Source organism: Schistocerca cancellata, chromosome 12, assembly GCF_023864275.1.
Source record: "Schistocerca cancellata isolate TAMUIC-IGC-003103 chromosome 12, iqSchCanc2.1, whole genome shotgun sequence".
NCBI lineage: Eukaryota > Metazoa > Arthropoda > Insecta > Orthoptera > Acrididae > Schistocerca > Schistocerca cancellata.
Window position 1 is genome coordinate 121108110 of NC_064637.1, and position 27059 is coordinate 121135168.

Sequence of the window (27059 nt, forward strand, 5' to 3'; positions counted from 1 at the left end):
ATATTCAGAAAGTTTTGAAATGGGGCTATGGAGAATATTGCTTAAGATGAAGTGGAATAGGAGAAGAAAGGAGATTACTGAATGTGATCAGCAAGAGAAAAAAATCTTGGCTGTGACATATACTGTGTAGGAATTGTCTTCAACAAAGAATTATAGAGACAAAAGGAGAAGGAATAAGAGGAAGTGGTAGGAAGACATACAAACAAATGAAGGAGGTTGCTCACGAACAGCGCATGATGCACAGACTCCAGTTGAAACCTGTCATAAGATAGATTCCCCAAAGAAGACATTTCTAGTGGTACACTATGATTGCAGGTATCTATACCTTGGACTTGCCTACTTTTTCACAAATTTTTCAGTCCACAGAGTATTTCTATACTCCAACAAGTGCATCACTGAAGTGAATTAGACAATGTATTCAAGACATCTGAAGCTCCATCTGCATTGAATGAATAAGAATCAGCATACAGAAAATTATCTTCTAATCAAGTTGTGCCACAAACTACTCATCTCCTCAATGCTTCTCAGTGCCTCCTTATTAGACACATGATCTATCCATCTAATCTTCAGCATTCTTCTGTAACACCACATTTCACAAGTTTCTATTCTCTTCCTGTCTAAACTAGTTATCGCCCATGTTTCACTTCCATATATGGCTACACGCCATATAAATACTTTCAGAAAAGACTATCTGACACTTAAATCTGTACTTGATATTAACAAATTTCTCTTCTTCAGAAATGCTTTTCTTGCTCTAACCAGTCTACATTTTATATCCTCCCTACTTAGGCAGTCACCAGTTACTTTGCTTCACAAACAGCAAAACTCTTACTACTTTAAGTGTCTCATTTCCTAATCTAATTCCCACAGCATCACCTAATTTAATTTGACCATTTTCCATTATCCTCATTTTGCTTTTGTTGATGTTCATCTTATATGCCCCTTTCAAGACACTGTCCATTCCATTCAACTGCTCTTCCAAGTCCTTTGCTGTCTCTGACAGAATAACAATGTCATCGGCGAACCTCAAAGTTTTTATTTCTTCTCCATGGACTTTAATACCTACTCCGAATTTTTCTTTTGTTTCCTTCACTGCTTGCTCAATATACAGATTGAATAACATCGGGGAGAGGCAACAACCCTGTCTCACTCCCTTCCCAACCACTGCTTCCCTTTCATGTCCCTCGACTCTTATAACTGCCATCTGGTTTCTGTACAAATTGTAAATAGCCTTTTGCTCCTGTATTTTAACCCTGCCACCTTCAGAATTTGAAAGAGAGTATTCCAGTCAACATTGTCAAAAGCTTTCTCTAAGTCTACAAATGCTAGAAACGTAGATTTGCTTTTCCTTAATATATCTTCTAAGGTAAGTCACAGGGTCAGTATTGCCTCAAGTGTTCCAACATTTCTACGGAATCCAAGCTGATCTTCCCCAAGGTCGGCATCTACCAGTTTTTCCATTTGGCTGTAAAGAATTCGTGTTAGTATTTTGTAACCATGACTTACTAAACAATTATTTCTGTAGTTTTTACATTTGTCAAGCACCTGCTTTCTTTGGGATTGGAGTTGTTATATTCTTGAAGTCTGAGGGTATTTCACTCGTCTCATACATCTTGCTCACCAGAGGGAAGAGTTTTGTCAGGGCTAGCTCTCCCAAGGCTATCAGTAGTTCTAATGGAATGTTGTCTACTCCAAGGGCCTTATTTTGACTTAGGTCTTTCAGTGCTCTGTCAAATTCTTCACACAGTATCATATCTCCCTTCTCATCTTCCTCTACATCCTTTTCCCTTTCCATAATATTGCCCTCAAATACAGCTTCCTTGTGCAGACACTCTATATACTCCTTCCACCTTTCTGCTTTCCCTTCTTTGCTTAGGACAGGTTTTCCATCTGAGCTCTTGATATTCATACAGGTGGTTCTCTTTTCTCCAAAGGCATCTAATTCTCCGGTAGGCAGTATCTATCTTACCCCTGGTGATACATGCTTCTATATGCTTATATATGTCTTTTAGCCATCCCTGCTCAGCCATTTTGCACTTCCTGTTAATCTCATTATTGAGACTTCTGTTTTCCTTTTCGGCTGCTTTGTTTACTGCATTTTTACATTTTATCCTTTCACCAATTAAATTCAATATCTCTTCTGTTACCCACAGATTTTTACCAACCCTCATCTTTTCCCCTATTTGATCCTCTGCTGCCTTCATTATTTCATCTCTCAAAGCTAGCCATTCTTCTTCTACGTATTTCTTTCCCTGTTCCTGTCAATCATTCCTGAATGCTCTCTCTGAAACTATCTACGTCCTCTGAGTCTTTCAGTTTAACCAGATCCCATCTTAAATTCCTACCTTTTTGCAGTTTCTTCAGTTTTAATCTATACTTCATAACCAACAAATTGTGGTCAGAGTCCACATCTGCCCCTGGAAATGTCTTGCAATTTAAAACCTCGTTCCTAAATCCCTATCTTGCCATTATATAATTATCTTAAACCTCCAAGTGTCTGCAGGCCTCTTCCACACATACAACCTTCTTTCATGATTCTTAAACCAAATGTTAGCTACGATTATAGATCAAATTTTCGATTTTTTTTAACTTGTTGGTTTGGACATTCCTGATATATTTTGCATTTTCAATTGTTTTGAACATTTAGTTTATTGTTGACAGTCCAAAACAGTTGTATGTGTTTTCAAGAGCTTGGTGAATTTCTACTTTCGAAAAAGATGGATTAAAGATTTTGGATCAAATTTTATTGAAAAATAGGATAAAGTGCAGCACTGCATTCAAAATGCTGACTGTAGTTTTTGGCGAATCTACTACGAGTACAACAAGAGTTGAATGGTATAATCCTTTCACATAGGGTCGAGAAAATGATGACCGCTATGGGTGCCCTAGCACATGAATTGCTAATGACAATGCAGAAGGAGCAATGAAAATGGTTCTGGAAAATCACTGAGTCACCATCAAAGAGGTTGCTGATGATGTTGGCATTTCCTTTGACTCATGCCAATTTTTTTTTTTTTAGGTTTTGGGCATGAGATGTGGAGCAGCAAAGTTTGCTGAATTTCGAGCAAAACTGAAGTCACATGGACACTGCTCAGGAACTGCTGAATAAAGTCGACAACAATCCAGAACTTCTAAAGAATATTTTAACAGGTGATGAAACATAACTGTACGGATATGACAACACCAATCATCCCAAAGGAAGCAGTGTGAATAGCTAAGACTGAAAAACATTTAACAAGTTCGATCACACGTGAAGGTTCTTCACACTGTTTTCTTCAATTACAACGAGATTGTGCATCACATGTTCCTGCCTTACGGTCTTATAGTCAATAAGGAATACTTCCTGATGCACCACTGATGTGAAGCAATCCAAAGAAAACAACAAGAGCTGTGGCAACACCACTCGTGTAAATTGCATTATTATAATGTTCCTGCTCACGTTTCAAGGCTTGTTTGTGATTTTTTGGCAAAAAACAAACATGTTGCCTCAGCCACTGCATTCACCTGACATGGGCCCCTGCAGCTTCTTTCTATTCCCATGGCTGAAGAAAACCATAAAAGGACGTATTTTTTCCACCATTGACAACAACAGAATCACTGAAAGAGCTGAATACCATAACCGGAAAGTGAGTTCCAGAAGAGTTTCCAAGATTGGAAAGAGCACTGGCAAAAATGTATTATATCTGAGGGGGATCACTTTGAAGAGGACAAAGTTGATATTTAGGAATAAATATAGATTCTTTAAGGAAAACAAAAAATTCCATTACCTTTAGATCACATCTTGATGTCAAAGGTGCTTATGGGATCTGGCATTACAGCTACTTAACTATGTGTGCCTCCATAGTTCAATGGTCTGTATCCTTCACTGATATGCAGGCGATACAGGTTCAGTTCGCAGTACTGTCAGGGATTTTTTCCTCAGTGAGAGAACTGGAGCATGGCACACTACTCAGCCTCAGGATAGCAACTGAGGAGCTACTCGTGTGGGAAGTGGAGGCTCCAATGTTCAGAAAGCTGACTGGTTCGAGCAGCGTCTTGACCCCATGCCCCTCTGTAGCACATCCAAATGACGCGATCGACAAAGGATGATACAGTGGTCAATCAGGTCAGACTAGCCAGAATGTGGAACTTTAGTTTTTTTTTTTTTTTTTTTTTTTTTTTTTGTTCTGGCATTACCTTAAATGAAACCTGTGTTATGATCTTGACACAAAAAAAGTTTTCATAGCAATCCAATGCTTCAATGCTCATCCTCGTATCTGGCATTCCATACACTGCAACTCTGAGTTGCTACCAGACACCAGAGTAAACTGTTACAGTATTGGGGGAAGTGGGGAAAAAAGGTTTGATTACATGACCACAAGAAATGCATAGATACACGTGAAGGGCAATCATTTTCAACATCCACTGTCATTTTTAAATTATTGCAATTTTGTAAAAGTATTTTTGTAGTGTAGCCTTTTAATATGTCTGCTTGTGTCTGTATATGTGTGTGTGTGTGTCTGTGTCTGTGTCTGTGTCTGTGTGTGTGTGTGTGTGTGTGTGTGTGTGTGTGTGTGTGTGTGTGTGTGTGTGCGCGCGCGCGAGTGTGAGTGTGAGTGCGTGTGCGTGCGTATACCCATCCTTTTTTCCCCCTAAGGTAAGTCTTTCCGCTCCCGGGATTGGAATGACTCCTTACCCTCTCCCTTAAAACCCACATCCTTTCGTCTTTCCCCTCCTTCCCTCTTTCCTGACGAAGCAGCCGTTGGTTGGGAAAGCTAGAATTTTGTGTGTATGTTTGTGTTTGTTTGTGTCTATCGACCTGCCAGCGCTTTTCTTTGGTAAGTCTCATCATCTTTGTTTTTAGATATATTTTTGTAGTTTTTTTTTTGAGTTATTTGAGAAAAGTGTTCGACATTCTCTGATTTAACTGAAGATGAAAAATGAAACTTCGTTTCATCTTACAGAGCATGTGAATACTCAAACTCTTCACTACTGGTACTCCTAAAGCCCCCGTATTGTGCTTTAAGCTCCTCTCCATGATAATGTTATTAGAGTTTTGTGTGCAGTTTCTGGTAGTCAAATTTTACTGCATTCTATGTCACAAGCCTCATCGATCATGGTCTCTATTCATGAAGCCTTCGGAAAAAGAGCGCACAGTAAGCAGAAGTTGTGGCTGCCACCTGTTTGTGATTTTTTATCTATTGGGATATTTAAAAGGAATGGTGCACAAAAATAACTTTACTGACTAAATAGGAATACACACAAAAGTGAGCTATCACAGAACTGTGCAAAGTAAGTTTCAATATATGAACAAAACCTTAGATCTGTAGCATAACAAAATGTCTAAGACTGAAATACTGATAAATTGGCTGTGAGTTGGCAAAACAAACAATAAAGATTGAGGTAACAGACTGATCTGTTGAATAGTGCGCTGTTTATGTCAGCACTATGTTGAAACAGACTTTCCATCATAAAAACTAAAATTTCAAGGTAAATTGAGAAAACACGTATTAGATAATGGGCAAGCTTCCAAAGAGTATTTTAATGCATTTAAATGCACATACGTCATCCATAAATTACGACTGATGGAAGGGAGGTCCACTACGTAGCTCTTTCCCAAGCATGTAATAAAGGTGCAGACAACCAAATTCAACAGCAGTTGTAAATTTTAAATTATTGTAATTTTTGTAAGTATTTCCTGATTTTAAAGAAAATTATGTTTTTTTTATGACTGAATATGGATACTACTGATGCAGGGTGACTTTGATCTTAGGTGTACTGCAACTGTTCATACATTGTTCAATCACGTTATTGTAACCACTATCTATTTTTAATGTCAATACGCATTAGCTCCTCAAAGGTGACAGATGGCAGCACTCGCAATGGAGTGTATATAAAGAATGTCGGCAGAAAACAGTGCAGTTGTTGCTGTAATGTTGAAACTGAGCAACATATCTGACATCCAAAAGGGCATTACATTGGCTTTCGGCCCAAGGGCGGAAGCACTTCCAAAATGGCTAAGTTGTCCACTGTTTGCATGTCACTGTAGTTAAAGTATACTGTGCTCAGCAAAATGCACTATCTGAGACCAGTGCCGAGGCAACTGCGGGCACCACATGCCACAGATGACAGGGGTCAGTGATAGCTGTGGAGATGTGTACAGGCAAACAGACACGCAACTGCTGAGCAACCATTTGTGCCCAACTGAGGGATAACTGACAATGTCTCAATAATAACCGTCCAGCAAAGGCTGCCGAATACGGGCGTCTGCAGCAGGTGCCCGGCTAGTGCACCCATGCCGACTGCTGTTTATCAGTGACGAAGGCTGGTATTCACACCGAAGTACTTCAACTGGATGCCCTCCGAATGGCAGCAGGTGGTCATTTCAGGTAAATCACATACCATGCTCCATCAGACAGATAGCTATTGGCATGTACAGCACGAAATGTTCGTAAGCAAACACCCTGCAACCAGGAGGAAGTGTGTTTTCTTGGCATTCTCTATGTGACTGTAAGCACGCATCTATCGCTGCGGACCGTGTCCACACCTACATTCAGCTTGTTTTACCTCGGCAAAATTGCAACCGCCGGCAGGACGATGCAATGTGTGACACAGCTAACAGTGAACGCACACTGTTTGAAGAGAACTGGGATGAATTTATCGTACTACCCTGGCCACCAATCTCCCCACATTTAAACCCAATCAGGAATCTGTAGGATCACCTCAAACTGACTGTTCGTGCCATAAATCTCAACCGAGAAACCTAGCACAGCTGACCACAGCACTGGAGTCGGCACGGCTCCACATCCCTGTCAGTACCTTCCGTAACTTTTCCCGCACATCTCGCACTGCAAAGGTGGAAATATGAGGGTTTTGATGGGTGGTCACATTAATCTGACTGGACAGTGTAATTATAATTAATGTCAGTACAGACTAGTGAACTGTTCTCTGAATGTTTGTTTGCTTGCATTCATTTCCACTAACTCCAGTGGAAAATACACTTTAGAAACGAAGTGCAGAATGTTTACTGAATCTAAAGGCAGTGTCCTGCTGAATCCATCCACTCACCTCCGTGCACTGCCGGGTGCAAAGTCTTCACCCTCCCACCCAGCATTTCGGGTGCGCCGGTAATTTCTGCCACATCCTTGACTGCGAGCTTGGCGTCACGCAGTGCCTTGGCCGTTCCACCGGATGCTACCAGAGTCAGACCCAGGGAGTGCAGCTTTTCCGCCAGGGAGACCAGGCCCGTCTTGTCGGAGACACTCAACAGAGCTGAAATCATAAAAAATTCTGTTGACTCCTACAAAGTACTTAGAATTTCACATTATCTCATCTACATATTCGATTGAACCCCATATTAAATATGCTTCAACCAAAAAATTGGAAGAGAGGAGCTAGAAGAATAGATAACAATGCTAAAATTTTCTACTAACAAACCCCTTTAAGCAAAAGTAAGGAAGACTTACAGAAAGTGCAGAATGGAATACATAGCGCCACAAGATTTTGGTGACTAACACAAAAGTAATCAATATCTGGTTGGTTGGTTTGTTGTTTGAGGTTTAAGGGACCAAACAGCAAGGTCATCAGTCCCTTGTTTCACATGTGGTCCATTCCGCTAATGTGACATCTCAGGAAAGTCAGAACAATAAAAAGGAAAACGCTAAAAACGTAACGGGGCAGCCATGTTGTCAATGGTAAAAATAAAACGAGGGAAGTCAGCAAGAGAACGAACCCAACGCTATGCTGAAGCAGCATAGGCAAGACCACCTGTGACTTAAAAGGTACAACTGCTAGAATGTAGAAAGTATGTATGGGAAAAGGAAACTAACCAAGCCTTTTAAAAAAAAAAAAAAAAAAAAAAAAAAAAAAAAAAAAAAAAAAAAAAAAAAAAAACACACAGAGTAAAAGGGGAAGAAAAGAGGATTTCGGTCAGGGAGGTGAATCGGGAATCTCCAAACACTGCTTACAGTGGGAGATACCCAAACACTCACCGCCCTGCCCCAATACCAGAGAGAGATTAAAAACCTTAAAACTGAGAATAAAAACCACTTTCCCGGAGGAAACCGAGACCAGAGAGACCATCCGGGAATCGTCAGCCAACATCAAAGGTAAAGTGTGGGGGAGTCTGTACTTAGCACGCAGAGCCAAAAGAAGGGGGCATTCAACCAAAATGTGGGCTACCAACTGGAAGGCTCCACAACCACAAAGTGGGGATGGCTCATAACACAAAAGAAAACCATGGGTCAGCCTGCTATGGCCAATGCGGAGATGACACAGTGTGGTCGAGGTCCTTTCGGGAGAGGTGAAAGGAAGAACGCCACAGGCCTGGTGTCACCTTAATCACACGAAGTTTATTAGACAGGGGAGTAGCCTCCCAAGAATTGGCCCATGACTGTGCGAAGTGGGATTTGGTGTGAAGCCGTAAATCCGCTGCAGGAGGGGTTACAGAAAACGAGGGGTAAGTGACTGCTCCCCCAGCCAAACGATCAGCGAGCTCATTACCCGGGATACGCACATGGCCAGGGACCCAAAGGAAGGCAATGGAACAAGCAGCACGGTGAATATCAGCAAGATGGTCATGGATGGCAGAGACCAAGGGATGGTGCGAAAAACACCGGTCAATAGCAAGAAGGCCACTCATCGAGTCTGTACATAACAAAACGCAGTTGTGTTGGGACTGTTTAATAAAGGTAAGGGCCTGGGAAATTGCAATCAATTCCGCAGTAAACACCCCACATGTAGGTGGCAGCAGATGATTTTCTGTTCCGACAGAGGACGTGAAGGCATACCCCACATGATCAGCAGATTTAGAGCCATCAGTGTAAAAAACAACAGCATCCCGAAACTCCCGTAAAATTTGGCGGAAAAAGGAACAGAACACCACCAGGGGGGATGAAATCTTTTGGACCTCGGCGGAGATCCATCCGAATTCGAAGCCGAGGAACTAACGAAGGGGGGGGGGGGGGGGGGGGGGGGGTGGAAGGCAGGACAAAGAAGGCAGGACAAAGAAGGAAGCTGAAAATCACGGCAAAGAGACGTAAGGCGGAGCCCAACCGGTAAAGCCGCCCGAGGGCGGGAGTCGGGTGGGCGATGTCCATGGTCTGGGAACAGGATAGAATAGGAAGGATGAGTGGGAGAGGAACGGATAGTGAGTGCATAAGACACCAGAAGCTGGGACCGCCGAACAGAAAGTGGGGGGGGGGGGGGATATCCCAGCTTCAACCAGGAGACTATCAACAGGGCTAGTAGGGAAGGCACCGGTGGCCAAACGGATACCATGATGGTAGACTGGATCCAGCACGTACAGTGTGGAAGGAGCAGCTGAACCATAAACTTGACAACCAAAGTCCAAGCGAGACATAACTAGAGCACGATAAAGATGGAGGAGGAGGGAACGGTCTGCACCCCAAGAGGAGTGGGCAAGGAAGCGAAGGACATTGAGTTTACAGAAACATCCTACCTTCAGATGTCTGATATGGGGCAGCCAAGTGAGCTTGTTGTCAAAACGAAGACCCAGGAAACGAAACTGTGGGACCACAGGCAATCGGTGAGCATCGAGATAGAGCTCTGGATCAGGGTGGATCGTAGTACGGCGACAGAAGTGGACCACCCGCGATTTTAGAGGAGAGAATTGGAACCCATGTGAGAGGGTCCATGCAGAGGCACGCCGTATAGCTCCCTGGAGCTGCCACTCTGCAGATGCCATCGAAGAGGAACTACCCCAAATGCAGAAATCATCCACATACAGGGCAGGGGCGACCAAAGGACCGACAGAGGCCACAAGTCCATCGATAGCAATGAGGAAATGAAGGACACTCAAGACAGAACCCTGTGGGATGCCCGTCTCCTGGGTCCATGGAGAACTAAAAACAGTACCAACTCGAACTCTGAATGACCGATGGAACAGGAACTGGCGGATAAAAATCGGGAGTGGGCCCGAAGACCCCACTGATGAAGGGTAAGTAAGATGTGATGGCGCCAGGCCGTGACATAGGCCTTGCGAAGGTCAAAAAACACTGCAACCAAATGGCGGCGCTGGGAAAAAGCCTGCCGAACTGCGGATTCCAAGCGAAGTAAATGATCGATTGGAGACCGTCCCTCTCGAAAGCCACACTGGTAAGGGGACAATAGATCCCGAGATTCGCGGACCCAATTGAGCCGACGAGCTACCATCCGTTCAAGTAACTTGCAAACAACATTGATCAAACTAATTGGCTGATAGCTGTCAACAGATAGGGGGTTCTTACCAGGCTTAAGGACAGGAATCATGATGCTATCCCTCCACTGAGAAGGGAAGTCACCCTGGAGCCAGATACGGTAAACACCTGAAGAAGATGTTGCCGTTGTGGAGCACTGAGATGTTGAAGCAGTTGGTTATGAATGGAATCTGGGCCAGGGGCTCTATCATGAGAAGAAGAAAGTGCAGAAAGAAATTCGCATTCAGTAAAAGGTTCGTTGTAAGATTCTGACTCACAAGGGGTAAAACATAAGGTGGAAGCTTCAGCCCGCTGTTTCAGGTGAAGGAAAGGAGCTGGATAGGAGGCTGATGCTGAGGCCACTGCAAAATGGGTCACAAGATGTTCTGCAAGAACTAATGGGTCCGTACAAAGGCCATCTGGGAGGTGAAGGCCTGGGAGGGTGGACTGCCGATGGCAACCCTTGGAGAGAGTGAAGTGTAGCCCATACCCTTGACAGTGGGACAGTAGAACCAAGGGAAGAAACGAATCATTCCCAACATATCCGCTTGCTCTGTTTGATTAAATAACGGGCTTTAGTGCGGAGGCATTTAAAGGTAGTAAGGCTGGCTACGGATGGGTGCCTCTTAAAGTGTTGCAAAGCTCGACAGCGATCACGGATGGCAATGGCAATGGCCGTACTCCACCATGGGACTTGCCGGCGACGAAATGGTCCAGATGAGTGCGGGACAGCAAGGTTAGCAGCATGAACAATCGCGTCAGACATGTCACGTAGGACGTCATCAATACAACCCGACAAAGAGGGAGAAAACACGACCTGTGCAGTGTATAGAGGCCAATCGGCACGTTGGAAAGACCAACGAGGTAACCTGTCCATCGGGGAGCGGGAAGAGAGCGAGATAATCTACGGGAAATGGTCACTATCACAAAGGTGTGGCGACCAGTGTAATGAAGGGAGGAGAGAGGGAGAAGAAAGAGAAAGATCAATGGCAGAAAAGGTACCATGACCGGCACTGAATTGAGTAGGGGAGCCATCATTAAGAAGGCACAAGTCGTGGTCTGCAATAAACTGGTCTATAAGAAGACCTCGTCGAGATGGAAAGGCACTGCCCCACAAGGGATGATGAGCATTAAAATCCTCGAGGAGGAGGAAGGGAGGAGGAAGTTGCTGAAGAAGGGCAGTTAAGGCAGCAGGTGTAGGAGTCCTGTAAGGAGGGAGATAAAGATTGCAAACTGTAACCGCAAAGTCTAGATGGACTCTTAACAGCAACCGCTTCCAATGTAGTTTGAAGAGGAATCCAAGTGCTAGCAATGTCTGTACGGACCAACGTACAAACACCACCAGAAGCCCGCAGGGGTCCGACCCGATTTCGACAGAAAACACGGAACCCACAGAGGGTCGGCGAGAGACAATAAGTAAAATGAGATTCCTGGAGAACCACACAAACTGCAGAGTAAGACGAAAGAAGGGATTTCAATTCCGGAAGGTGACGATAGTATCCATTACAATTCCACTGCAGAACCACAGAACGATTATTTAAATGGGGGCTGAACACGCTAAAGCCAGTCATACCGCCGGATCCCCACCTGTCACCGACAAGGAGGGGGCGACATCCATGAACGACAGGTCAGAATCAGGTTGTGAAGTCGGGGAAGGGACCTCTGGTGACACCAGATGCTCTTTGTCCCGGGACTTATGTTTCTTCTCCTTTTCAGGCTGAGATCGAGGAGGGCTGTGTGGCATAAAGGAGCCAGCTGCAGCGAGATCAGGAACAGAAAGAGACCGGGCAACCTGGGGGCCGACAGACCGCGGCTCTCGCGGTCATCGTGCGGCAGCAGACCTTTGGCCTGGAAGGTGCCGGGAAGGGCCATCCTGGGAGAGGCGCCCTTGACCGGCAGACGCCGAAGGAGTGGGACACTTCTCCGGCTGGGGAGGGGGAGCAGCGCCCAGAGGAGAAGGTGTGGAAGCCGCAGGGGAGGGGGGGAGGAGAGGGGTCCAGGATGGGGGTAAGGAAGGGGGAGGACGGTGTGAAGATGTAACCAAGGCATAACTAGATGTCATGGACACAGGGTGAAGACGTGTATATTTCTTACGGGCCTCTGTGTAGGTTAAACGATCGAGGGACTTATACTCCTGCATCTTCTTTTCCTTCTTATATACTGGGCAATCTGGTGAACGTGGAGAATGACTACCATGACAATTTACACACACAGGAGGGGGAACACAGGGACTCCCCTCATGGAGTGGACGTCCACAGTCACCACAGAAAGGGGCCTGTGAACAGCGGGAAGACATGTGTCCAAAACGCAAGCACTTAAAACACCTTATAGGAGGTGGGATGTACGGCTTCACATCACATCAAAAGACCATAATCTTAACTTTCTCAGGGAGGGTATCCCCTTCAAAGGCCAGGATAAAGGCACCAGTATCAATGTGATTGTCTTTAGGACCCTTCTGGACACGCCGAACAAAGTGAACACCCCGCCGTCCGAGATTGTCCCGAAGTTCCTCATCAGTTTGAAGGATGAGGTCCCTGTGAAAAATCACACTTTGTACCATATTTAGAGACTGGTGGGGGGGGGGGGGGGTAATGGACACAGGAATTGTGCCAAGATGGGTACAGGCACGAAGGGCCGCAGATTGAGCAGCTGAAGCAGTTTTGATCAGCAACGAACCCGACCGCATCTTGCTCAGGGAGTCCACTTCGCCAAACTTGTCTTCAATGTGTTCCACAAAGAATAAAGGTTTGGTATTGGTGAAAGTATCTCCATCAGTCCCAGTGCAAACTAGATAACGGGGGAAAGGTTTCATCCCTAGCCGACGGGCCTGACCCTCTTCCCAGGGGGTAGCCATGGAAGGGAAGGCCGAAGGGGCAAGAGAAGAAGCACTTGAAGAATCAGTTCCACACAGAGAGACGGCCGCAGAAGAACGGCCAGAGTTCTGGACCCGTATGCGTTTCATTTGCATAGCGTCCGCCCTGATACCACCCACTCCGATCAGGGGCTTTCCTCACGGGCGCCACCCAGCCACAGCAAGGGCCATCTGGCACAGCGGCCATTGCCGGGAGTTCCGATGCTCCAGGATGACGAGCAACCACTCCAAGGCATGCATGAGGAGGTCACAGCTCAGGTATCAGAAGTGTGATCCCTGTGTGTTCAGGGGGCTCAACCAAAAGGGTACATAGTGACTCCACCACACGGGCTGGCTACCGTGCTGGCTATGCACCCTAGCATCAGACAACGACGTGAAAGAAAAGGTGGAATGTACTAGGAGGGCGCACGTCGGAGACACTAGGTAAGGTGCTCTTCCCCACACTACGGAGGAGAAATTTTGTAATGGAGGTCAAACCCCAGAGGGGGACAAAGGAATGCTAAAAGGAGGAGATGATACGCAACAAAGCTGGATTGTAAAACCAACAGAACCAGGAGGACAGCGGGGGCCAACATAAGCAAGGACAGCAAGAGAGGGAGAGGAGAGGGCGACGGGAAAGGAGCAAGGAGGGGAAAGGGAAGGAAATGCAGCCCTGGAGAGAAAGAAGGCTGCAATAGCTCGGGGCCCCGTGCTCGCCACGCACGTATCCACAAAAGAGTTGTGGACCCCCTGGGGGGAATCAATATCTGGAGATAGTATAATAGATAGCTGCTAAACACAAGAGACAGTTTGCAGTGACCCATGGCACCCACAATGTGTGGCATCTCTTACGATTCCTTACCTCTGAATGACGTGGAGCCGAAAAAGAAATAATAACATCAACTATAATTTATTGAAGTAATACTACTTGTTGTGGTGAGGCTATAAAAGCTCAGTGGACTGCAGCATTCCAACATGGGATAGTGCTGACTTCCTTGCCATAAGGGGGGGGGGGGGGGGGATGTGGCTGTTGAAGTTTGCATGTGGAGGAAACTGAGTCGGTTGGTGATATGTAATGAAGAAAATTGGAAAATATATTTTGAATGGTTAACTGAGTTAAAGTAATCTAACTCTAAGTGAATGAGGAACATAAAAATGATGTAGTTGAGACTACATGTTCACTAAAAGAAAGAATTGCAGGGAACTTAGACTGCGTTTGCAGACATAAAGAATAAAATAAAATAAAAAACCATAGTGGGAAACTGCACTTCACCTTAGTAAATGATAACAATTATACACAAAAAAAAAAAAAAAGAAAAGAAAAGAAAAGTAATCCCACAAGTTCCAAAAGACATTAAAAAAACTCTTCTGGCTAAAATGTTTATTAATAACAACAATAATAAAAGTAATAATGTCATGTGGTTCACAGATGGCCTTTCAATTTGAAACTGCTTTTAAGGCTTCGATGTTATTACCACAGGTTATTTCTCGAGGCACTTCTCATTTGGCCTTCATGAGGCACTGTGCACCTCATTCCATTCGACACTAATTCCAAGTGGTCACTGGGTTTCAACCTGGAACCTCTACAGCAATAGCCAAGGATGTTAGTCTCCAAACAACTGAAGCCATCATTATAAACAACTGTCAGGGTATAAATACATCAAAAGTAGATATGTATAGGCAAAGAAAGCTTTTTCAACAACAGCGCTTCGATTGTGTCATACTGAACTAGATTCAAAGAGAGAAAGGATCTCCTGAAAGTAAGTTGGCAGTGCAGCATTGGCAAGGAATGGAATGTGCACCAAGGTAAAATAAAACAGATCAATCTTGAGGCATAGATTGTGACTGATGTTCCAGCCCACTTCCACTGGCCTTCATGACAATGCAGGTCTTTAACTGTCCAGTATATATGCAGTTCCCTGTAGGTACAGCAGCATCTTCAGAGGGCAAACGATTCAGTCAGTTGTGACTTGTCAAGCAAAGGGAGCTCAAGTGGTCAGCCGTGTTTTAATCCTGCCTAGAGAATGACCATAAAATACAAACTGAAAAAACTAAGGTCTTGGCCCATATTATTTCATATTAAAGGTACCCTTAAATGAGCAAACTTGTTTGTTAAATGAGCCCAACTATCTGTGGATTTGTCAAACAAGCCTGTACACATACAAACACAGTTTGTTAGTTTAACCTCACTTTGAAGCAGACACTGCTCGTGCTTGTGTTTTCTCAATAGTAAGAATGATCACAAATGTAGACAAAGCAGTCACTGACTTTGACACCATGTTTAAAGAGGAAGAAAACAAGGTGCTGGTATAGGGAATGGTTTAAAATGATAAATATTTACATGAAAACCTGTGTAGTGGAAATGTTACACTCTGAAACTGATGATTACATCAGCTTTCCACAGATGGACAGTGAAACATTTAACAACTTGTTCAGAGTTACTTTGCCCTCACATTGAAAAAGAAGACATGTATGAGAAAATTTAGTATCTTCTACCTGCTCCTCTAATGATAGTTCATTAAAACACCACAACATAGGTACAGATAGGCCGCACCACCCATGAGAACTTCGAGTTCTTTTATTTCATTGCACTCCCACTTTAATGTGTACAATATTTATTCCATTCAGAACCTCTTCCTGCATAATATATGGCTGGTAAATATATGATACCTGTACCATTTTGGTAATATCAGTACTATTTTGTTTTTACTCTTGATCATAGTTTCCATCATGTGGAAACTCACGATACAACAAGATAAATTGTAAAAGAACCATTTTTCACTATACATAAGAGGCGAACCATTAACAAATAATTTCTTCCATCTTGTCAAACTTTCCATCAATCGAAACTTCTCACAAAGATGTCAAACATAACATACGTTTGACAAGCACATCAGACAGATACCAGACACTTCAAATGTTTGGGAAACATAGTCCATTTACACAAGTTGTTTGATCCTGTACAAACTCTTTAGAGTCCAAGCAATGGGAAGACCAGGATACAACTTTAACTGAGACAAAGGGGTAGACACTTTTAAGGCATGGGTGTAAGTGTTAGACATTGAGTGGCAATAAAGACAGTTGCAGGGCATTGACAGGGAGGCAGGAGTGACAGTTTCACATGTGGCATCGGCTCCTCTGCCAACTGACTTCACTCCGTCCTGCAGAAGACTGGAGCTACCAGGAACTGCCTTGTACATCTATATTTACATCTACACTCTGCAAACTACTGTGAAATGGATGGCAAAGAGTATATTCCACTGCCTCAGTTATTAGGGTTTCTTCCCGTTCCATTCACATATGGAGCATGTAAAGTATGACTGACTGAATGCCTCTGTGAATACTGTAACTACTCTTCTCTTGTCCTCACAATCCTTATGCGAGTGGAACGTATTCATAGAATCCTCGAAATTTCGTTAGTAGATTTTCTCATTATAGTTTACATCTATCTTCAAGAATCTGCCAGTTCAGTTTCTTCAGCATCTCTGCAGCACTCTCCCATGGGTCAAACAAACCTGTGACCATTCGTGGTGCCCTTCTCTGTATACGTTCAATACCTCCTGTTAGTCCTATCTGGCACAGGTCCCACACATTTTAGCAATATTCTAGAATGGGTCGCACAAGTGATTTGAAAGCAATCTCCTTTGTGAACTGATTGTGCTTTACCCACAACTGAGACTACGTGATCATTCCATTTCATATCCCAACAAAGGGTCACACCGATGTATTTGTACGAATTGGCCAATGGTAACTGTGATTCATTGATACTATAGTCACAGAGTACTATGTTTTTTCATTTTGTGACGCACATGTTTTTACATTTCTGAACATTTAAAGCAAATTGCCAATCATTGCACCAGTTTGAAACCATATCTAGATCTGACTGAATATTTATGCAGCTTCTTTCAGACAGTACTTCATTACACACAAATGCATCATCTGCAAAAAGTCTGAGGTTACTATTAATATTGTCTGCATGGTCATTAATATACAACATGAACAGCAAGGGTCCCAACACACTTCCCTTCACACCCTGAGTTACTTCTACATCTGACAATGAATCCTTCCAACAAGTGCGTCAATTCTGACTTCCTCCAGGAGGGTCAAGATGCTGCTGCGTGCTAGCCTTGACATTCAGCAGTTCTTCTCCCGATTACTATTGTGGAGACAGATGTTTAAAGCTAAAGGAGGATTTCATCTCAAATCCTACAGGTCAAGAGTGACTGTGTCGCTTCACTATTTCAAAGTTTGCTGAAAAAAATATATGTTGTAGGTCCACATGATACCTTTCCAAAGCTACAATATTTTTATTTTATGATGAGTTGTTAAAACACTATGGACTTCTATAAATGAGAGTATTCGTAAAAATGTTGTAACGAAAGGAAAAATTGAGTATTTAAAAAAATAAACTATGAAAATTTGAAACTTTTGGAAAATTTTAAAATTATGTTTTCAAAATATGAATAGTCAGAGGATGTTAACTGTCTTGAGAAACGATAAAGTGGAAGGACAGCTAACTATCGGCTATGATATTAATGCATTAAATTCTTAAAGTGTCAAAATATTTGTACATGAAGATGAAAGAATCTTAAATTTTTTGGTTATTTAGAAATTATTTTCTCCAAAACCCCATCCCAAATGTTCTAAAAATTCTATGGTACATTAGTTGGTCCATTGTACTTACGGAATGTACAATCACTGTGGGCAACACTTGTCTGTACAAAATGCGAGACATTTTTTAAGTAGGTCAAAAACTCATGGACAATTCAATATTTAAATTGATCACTGATTTTAAGTAAATGTCATGCAAAACTAATATTTCTGAATCAAAATAATTATTTCGCAACAGTACAAGTGAGTGGGGAAACAACGCATAACTTTTTTCGGAATTATTTTACAACGAAAATGAGATACAGAATATTTATACCCATTTTTCTTTTTATGATCTTATTCACAAATTATTATTGTCTTCTGTCATGATTTTACTTCCTCATGACTTTCCATGAATTAGAATTGCCTACAATGTAACAATCAACAATGCACTATTGAAAAAGAGTTCATTTTTTTCCATCTGCTTCTCATTGAAATTGTACAGCTGAGCTGAATCTGCACACGGACAAGGATGATCCAAGAGCAGTACTTGGGAAATGGAAACTCCACACTGATCTTTTAATGATGGCCATTTGAAGCATTAGCAGGACACTGAGGTGACAAAGGAGACAGTTATATCTCGGAACTTATGAGAGACACTTATCAATCCCACCAACCACTTATTATCATATAGGCAAGATATGATGTGGCTCACTACAAAGTTTTCTGATGTATACTGTTGTCTCTGCATTTCACACGCAGTAACAGGCTGCATTTCATTTCATGGAGAACCGTTCCTGCAATTTTTGTGCCATTCTGGGATGTAACCCAGTAGTGACTTGACTTAATTCCTACCACAGGCTTCACGGCATACCACTCTTCCCTCTTTTTTTAAACAGAATTCCCTTAATGTACTTTCATTTAGAATTAAGAGTTTCATGCTTGTTACTAATGTTGATATTGTGTGTACAAATCAAGCAGCATCAATAGCTTCATGCCGGAAATAAAATCTTGTTGCAAGATGTCTACAGAGACATTCTATCTCATCACGTGCTCTTTTTCCATGACCTGTTGCTGAAAATATTCATTTTTCTGCCTTCATTCCTGTACTGCAGTGTTGACCAAGCTCATAAAGGTGAAAGCGGTTTTTAAAATGAGATGCTGCACCATCAATCACATACACATGTTTAGGAAATGCATGGCCTCTAGGTGCTATGTCATCAATTATCATGCTGACAGCATAGCATGCATGCGCACTGTCGTGAATGAGATCATCACTGACAATAGCAAAATAATGTGATGTTCCAAGGAAGTGAGCAACACAAGTGAATACTGATACCTGTGATGTTTGCTAGTGGTAACTTTGAATTTCATTTTGCAAAGAAACAGACCAGTTTTCAACAAAGTAAAATTAAGAACTAACGTGTCAGTATTCTGGGATGTTGCTGATTTTACTTCTGCTATGGCTTGTCTCTGAATCATACAGATATGATAGTGAGCTATTCCTTTCATGACCCAATGCCTGACCTCTGTAACGAACTTCTCTGGCTTTGCTATCTCCTTCACCAACTCTTCTCCCTCCCACAATGCATACATTTTGTCACTGTCAGTATCCTGAAGGTGTAATGCTTCAATACTCATCACTTCAGCACAAGGACACATCGCACACTCCTGCAACCAACATTTATCTTGCGGATCTTGACATATACACAAAAGCATTAGGTCCATCTCTGCGTATTTCTATCCTGTGACAACTTATGGTGAAACAACAAGCTTCAAGTTAGTGCGGTAAATACATGTGCATACTTCTTTCACTGGCTGGCATTTTACCTATTTTGGTCGTAAGGAATAGAATTTTGTGAGACCAATTTGTAAATTCGGGTTTTCCTTTTTCATCAGGAGGTGTGTTTTTCTTATTGATCTTGTCCTATATTTTTGTACCTTTTAACTTTTCCACCATTTTCACTAACAGATATAACATCATCCTGGTTAGGACTTAATCTGCTGCAATCTTTGTCATCACTTAGATAATATTCCAGAGCAACAGTAAGTGTATCATCTTGCAAAGGATGCCCACATTAAGAATCTGGGCATGCCCAAATACCTTTCTCATTCTTTATTTTACAAGCATTTGAAATCAAATAATGTGAGGAAGCAAGTATGTATTTCTGTATCTGCTGCTTAAAGTAGGTACTTGGTATCGATGTCAGTATAATTGTACCTTCTCAGTATATGTAGCTGCTGAAATAGCAGTATTTAGGTTTTGAAACCACGCATCACCTTTCCTGGACACATCACTATCTTCAGGTGCATCTACATTATACATTTCAATTTTTTTTGAGATGTTGCTTGTTCAAAACTAGTTTCAATATCTTCCAGTTTTCTTTTTATAGTATGTTTTCTTCTTGTGCTTCTTACCTTTCCTGGACATTTAATGGGGATATAGTAGGGGCTACAGCAGAAACGCTAACATTCAACACACCAGTGACTTCATACCTAGGAATATAAACATCTGCACTGTCTTCTTCAGTTTCACATTTGGGTGATGGTGGGTTGTCGCTGAATTTCTTCTTGTAATGAGTGTAGCAATTCCTGCACAATAGATGTGATGCTAATACCCGTTACTTGAGGACCAAGATATTTTTGCAATACCCCTGACAGATTTGCAACAACTGAAGTGTTTTTCACTTTTCTTACACACCACCTTCCTGTATCTTTTTTTCATATTCCACACACCTCACTATTCACTACTGTGTTTTCTCACTGCCAATGTATCTAACAAATAGTTGAAGCCAAACACAAAACTTGACGCAGAATGGTTTATGTTCAAGTTCTCACTCGTTTGTTATAAACAGAAAAGCACCAGAAACAGTGTTGGCAACATGCATATTTTACACTAGAAGTTCAGTGACGTGAAATATGCAGAATATTGAAAATTTTTTTAACAATTTACATACAAAAATATTGCCCACTGTGTTTGCACTGACTACTAACATATTAACCAAACAATACGAGGGTTGACTGAAAAGTAATGCCTCCACATTCGTTAACTCTTCAACAGTTGGCAGCATTGGTATGCGGCAGGTACTGGCTTGTTCCGAAACCTCTTCTCTGGAGCTCCAGTTGGTGGGAAGTCTTAGCAATGAATACTTGTGTTGTTACAGTTTCAAGTATGGAACCCTGGGCAGACAGTCAGTGAATGTGATAATGTGCTTTAAGCAATGTGCAGTCATTGAATTCTTGACAGCAGAAGGTGTCACACCAAAGGAGATTCATCACAGAATGGAAGCAGTTTGTGGTGATTGTGTTGATGTGAGTACTGCGCGTCGTTGGGCGAGTAAGTTTAAAGATGTTGAGGCGGGAACATCTGACCTGCGTGGCAAACAAAGAGTTGGACTTCCTGTGACAGCAACCACCAAGTTTCACAAGCAAAATGTTGGCAGATTGATTCAGGACGATTGTCGTAGCACTTAGAGAGAAATTGCAAGCGCAATCAGCATTTCACAAGAATGTGTGGGTCACATTTCCTGCAGCATGACAATGCCAAAGCACACACTTCATGTGCCACAACAGCAGAACTTCAGAGACTCAATCTCACCACCGTACGGCATCTTCCATACAGTCTATATTTAGCACCGTCTGACCTCCATCTCTTCCCGACAATGAAATACACAAACTGGCAAAACAGAGGGATAAAAGAGCAGTCTTTTCAGAGGGAGTTGTTATGGGTCCCACACCTAGAAAACATGAAGAGAGGCCTCAACCACAACCACCCTGCCCCTGCTATAAGGAGTAAAGCAAAATCTTATGACTGAAAATAAGAACCACTTTCACATAGGAAACTGAAGGCTGGTTAAGTTGTCCATGAACTGACTGATAATATGAATCTGGAAGACTATACTTAGTACAAAAGAATGGGACAATCCACCAATATATATCATACCGTCACTCTGGCTCCACAGCCACATTTGGGGGGGGGGGGGGGGGGGGGGGGCGGTAGCTCGTTACGCAAGAGAAAAAGTAAGCGAGCCTAGTATGACCAATGTGTAGACGGCATAAGGCAGTGGACTCCTTCGGAGAGGAGAAGAATGAAGAGTGTCAAACTGCAGTAGTCCCCTTGACTGTGTGGAGTTCATTACTGAGAGCAGCAGCACACCAGAAGTTATTCCACTTTTGGGCAAAGAGAGATTTGATGTGTATCCACATATCTGCACCTATTCCCAGGGATGCCTATACAACTTTGGACCCAGACAAAGACAACGGAGCAGGCGGATCGGCCAAGGGTAGAGAGGTGGTCATAGATAGCAGTGACCAAAGGACGACAAGAGCAGCATCAGTGTATAGCCTAAAACATTGGAGGGAGGCCTGAGAAACACAATGGAGGACCCTGTTAATATCAAATAGCTCTACTGAGAATACACAACATGATCCCAGCAGTAGATGGTGTTCCATGCCAGTAGGAGATGTACAAGCATATTCCGCATTATCTATTGGTTTAGAACAATCAGTGTAGAAGATGGTATCACCCTCGAACTCCTCAAGGATGGAATATACAAGACACTGGAATATCATAGTGGTGACTTGATTTGATTTAATTTTGACAGGGAAGCTAAAATAGCTTTGGTCTAACCGGCTACTGCCCACACCGAAACAGAATTTATTGTGCGGTATCGCTCCCTGTATATCCAGTAAAGCCAACCAATGCCTTTATAGAGTTCAAGGAGTCCCTCTACCAGTTTTTTGTTAGACACAATTTCTTCAGGTCTAGTTGTCCCAAAGATTCTGTATCTTTTGCTCTCCAATGCCATGCATTCGAAGATTAGGTGTGATGCAGCTTCTTTACCCTCATCACAGATCCCACATTTAGGGTCTTCTTCCGTTATACCCATTGTGTGTAGGTCTCTTTTGAAATTCCCATGGCTGGTCATCAGTTTAATCTCTTTCCAGTTCAATCCCAGGATTACAGAGCTTCTTTTAAAACATGGCTTAGGCATCATTACCTTACCATGTTTTTGTTTATGGGCCTTGGTCCAATATTCTATTAACTGTTTCGTAAGCCAGTTCCGTAGTTCTAGTTTGATCACAGCCTTGGTGATTGTCACGACAGGTTCCAGTCCAATAAATTGAGTTGTTGCCCGCATCCTGGCCAATCTGTCAGCTTGTTCACTGTCACAGATCACCGAGTGGCCAGGGACCCACACCAGGTTTACCCTATTGCTTACCCCTAGCTCCTCCAGTGCCCTGTGGCATTCTGCAACAATCTTAGATCTCATTGCAGGAGCTGCCAGCGATTTCAGGGCTGCCTGGCTGTCTTGAAAGATGTAGATGCTACGGTCCTTGTAGCACCTATGCATATTCTCCTCCACACATGCCCTGATTGCAGCGATTTCAGCTTGGAATACAGAGAACAGTTTTCCTAGAGAGAGAGGGGTGACAGAGACCTTAGGATTTTCGAATAGGTTGGTCCTAATTTACAGGTAAGGCACCTTCAAACAGGAGTGAGGGAGGAAATACACGGGGCACTTTCCAGCGAGTGGAATGGCTGGTTGGTTTAAAAGAGGGGGAAAGGGACCAAACTACAAGGTCATCGGTCCCTTGTTCCTAATAAAACAATGCCACAAGTGTGAGAATAAAACAGACAAGACACATAACACAAAACTGAAAGAAAGGAAAGACCACATGAATAAAAGAAAGGCAACGGACACTAAAAGGAACAAAAGAGGGCAAGAAAACAACAGAGAAATGCAGGAAACAGAAGAAAATAAAACAAAGAAGCAGATTACAGTGGCTGGTTGACCACGGAAATAAAAGGAAAAGCCAGCCACCCTGCAACACATTAAAACCTCCACCCTAAAAGCATTAGAGTGGAAGACAGAGGGACAAAGGACATGCGCTAAAACTTGAATCAAATGATAAAACCCACCCTCACGAATAAAACGTAAAACTAAATCAGCCAAAGAGGCATTGTCACATAAAATTAGCAGCAAAGAGTCCGGTAACCCTAGATTTCGTTGCTGGGCAGTCAAAGTGGGACAGTGCACCAGAATATGGGCCACTGTCAACTGGGCGCCGCACCAACACTGAGGTGGGGCTTTACAGTGCAGGAGGTAGCTGTGGGTTGCCCAGGCATGGCCAATGCGGAGCCGGCAGAGAACCACGGAGTCCCTGCGAGAGGCCCTCATCAAGGACTTCCACACATTCATGGTCCCCTTAATGGCTCGCAGATTGTTGTGCGTACTAAGATTTTGCCATTCTGTCTCCCAAAGCTGAAAAACCTTACAGTGTAATAACATACACAGGTCAGTTGCAGGGATGCCCATCTCCAGAAGTGGTTTTCGTGTAGTCTGTTTGGCCAGCCTGTCGGTAACTTTATTCCCCGAGATTCCGACGTGACCAGGGGGGTCCAGATGAACACAACTGAACAACTGGACCACTCCAGAGTATAGACAGACTCCTGGATGGACGCTACCAAAGGATGGCGAGGGTAGCACTCCTCAATAGTTTTCAGGCTGCTCAAGGAGTCAGTACATAAAAGAAAAAGACTGCCCAGGGCATGAACGGAGATACTGAACTGCACGAGAAATGGTCACCAGCTCTGCAGTGAATACACTGTAGCCATTGGGTAAGGAATGCTGTACAATATGGCCACTGTGAATAAAGGGAAAGCCAACGCTATCGTCAGCCATCGAGCCATCGGTGTAAAATACTTCAGAGCCCTGGAACACGTGAAGAATCGAGAGGAAGTGACAGCAGAGAGCCACAGGGTTAACGGAGTCATTAGGGCCACTGAAAGGTCCAAACGAAGCTGTGGACGAAATGTACACCATGGAGGCATACGTGAACGGACCGCAACTAGAGGTGATAAAAGGAAGGACTCCAGTTTCAAGAGAAGAGACCGCATGCGAACAGCAATCGTTAGCCCTGACCTGGGTCGCTGATGCAGGAGATGGACTGCTGCGGGTGGGAAGAGGAGACAGTAATTCAGATGCTCAGGGGAACTACGAATGTGCGCTCCGTAACTGGCGAGCAGTTGCACACATCTCATCTGCAGTGGAGGGAACCCAGCCTCTACCAGTACGCTGTTCACCGGACTCGTCCTAAAAGCTCCTGTCGCTAGTCGAACCCCGCAGTGGTGCACAGGGTCGAGTAAATGCAATGCTGAGGGCGCTGCTGAACCATAAATCTCACTCCCATAGTGTGGTGTCACCGTCAGACACCACACTTGCTAGGTGGTAGCTTTAAATCGGCCGCGGTCCATTAGTACATGTCGGACCCGCGTGTCGCCACTGTCAGTAATTGCAGACCGAGCGCCACCACACGGCAGGTCTAGAGAGACGTACTAGGACTCGTCCCCAGTTGTATGACGACTTTGCTAGCGACTACACTGACGAAGCCTTTCTCTCATTTGCCGAGAGACAGTTAGAATAGCCTTCAGCTAAGTCCATGGCTACGACCTAGCAAGGCGCCATTAACCATTTCTAGAGAGAGTCTCACTTGTATCCTCAAGAATGCTGTATACAAATGATGGATTAAAGTTAAGTATTCCAGCAGCTACATACTTTTCTTTATAGCATTCATTAAGTATCCTGTTTCAGACCTCACACGAGCTAGCGTGAGTTGACGCGTGCATTTCGGCCTCCTCTTGCAACACAGTGTTGGCTCTTCTGCCAACACTACACATAGTCAACTCTGGATTGGACAAGGGCTCTGCAGAGCCGCAGCAGCGTAGAGCGATCTGCATCCCAATTGGTGTTGTTCAGGCAATGGAGGGCATTGAGGTGCTGCCAAAACTTCTGCTTAAGCGACAAAGATGAGGAAGCCAAGTCAATTAAGCGTCTAAAACCAGTCCTAAGAATCGAAATGTCTCCACATCTGTGAGTGGATCGTCATTAAGGTAAAGTGTGAGTTCCGGATGAATGGTACGACGCTGACAGAAGTGCATGACACATGATTTTGCTGCTGAAAACTGGAAGCCACGGGCTAGAGCCCATGACTGCGCCTTGTAGATGGCTCCTGGAGGTGCCACTCAGCAACAACAGTACGAAATACAGAAGTCATCTGCATACAGAGGTGGTGAGACTGAGGGCCCGACAGCTGCTGCTAGACCGTTAATGGCCACTAAAAATAGAGACACACTCAATAGAGAGCCCTGCGGGACTCCATTCTCCCAGATATGGAAGGAAGTATGGGAGGCACCAACTTGGACATGGAAAGTACGGAGCGACAGGAAGTTTTGGATAAAAATTGGGAGTGGGCCCCGGAGACCTCACTCATACAATATGGCAAGGATATGGTGTTGCCAGGTTGTGTCGGTTGCCTTACGTAAGTCAAAAAAGACTGCAACCAGGTGTTGCAGCCTGGAAAAGGCTGTTTGGATGGCAGACTCAAAGGACACAAGATTATCAGTGGTAGAGCGACTGGCGGAAGCCGCCCTGACATGCAGCCAGTAGGCCACGTGACTCCAGGACCCAACCCAATCGCCGACATACCATACGTTCCAGCAGCTTACAAAGTACTTTGGTGAGGCTGATGGGCCGATAGCTATCCATATTAGCGGGTTTTTACAGGGTTTGAGAACCGGAATGGTGGTGTTCTCCTACCATTGCGATGGAAAGACGCCATCGCACCAGATCCAGTTGAAGATGATGAGGAGATGTTGCTTGTAGTCAGATGAGAGATGTTTAATCATCTGACTGTGGATCCGATCTGGCCCAGGAACTGTGTCGGGGCAATGTGCAAGGACACTGAGGAGCTCCCACTCTGTAAATGGAGCATTATAGGATTCACTGCGGTGTGTAGTGAATGATAGGACGTTCCCTTCATTCCGCTGTTTGAGAGTGCGAAAGGCTGGGGGTAATTCTCCGACGCAGAGGGTCTGGTACCCGAAAAGACGTTTGATCTTTGCCCAGACTAGGGAAGGTGACTTATGGCATTCAATGGTCGAGACATATCTCTCCCAACACTCCAGCTTCCATCATTTGATAAGTTAGTGAATGAGGGCACACAGTCGTTTAAAGGCTATGAGGTGCTCCAGGGAAGGGTGCCGCTTATGCCGCTGTAGAACTCGCCGACACTCCTTAATTGCTTCAATGACTTCCGGTGACAACCAAGGGACTGCCTTACACCTTGGGCACCCTAAAGAGTGAGGTATCATGTTTTCTGCCACAGAAACAATTGTTGTAGTCACGTGCTCAACCATCACATTGATGTTGCCGTGTGGGGGAGATTCGATGGTGATAGCAGAGCTGATAGTTTACAAGTCCACCTTCTTTAAAGCCCATCTGGGCAGGCGTTTGTGGGCCTGACGCTGGGGCAGTGACAGGAAGATGGGGAAGTGGTCACTACCACACAGGTCGTCATGTGCTCTCCAGTGGATAGATGGGAGAAATCCTGGGCTGCAAATTGATAAATCAATGGCCGAATAACTACCGTGAGCCACACTG

General features: G+C 43.9%; 1 protein-coding gene across 7 annotated transcripts in view; it reads right to left on the bottom strand.

Moving 5' to 3' along the window:
- Positions 1-27059, bottom strand: part of LOC126109561 (bifunctional purine biosynthesis protein ATIC) — a 116551-nt gene that overhangs the window by 70656 nt on the left and 18836 nt on the right. For all 7 annotated transcript variants that reach the window (XM_049914575.1, XM_049914579.1, XM_049914581.1 and 4 more), the window contains exon 3: positions 7048-7251. In XM_049914575.1, the coding sequence (XP_049770532.1) occupies positions 7048-7251 (204 nt within the window). The remainder of the gene's footprint in view (positions 1-7047; positions 7252-27059) is intronic.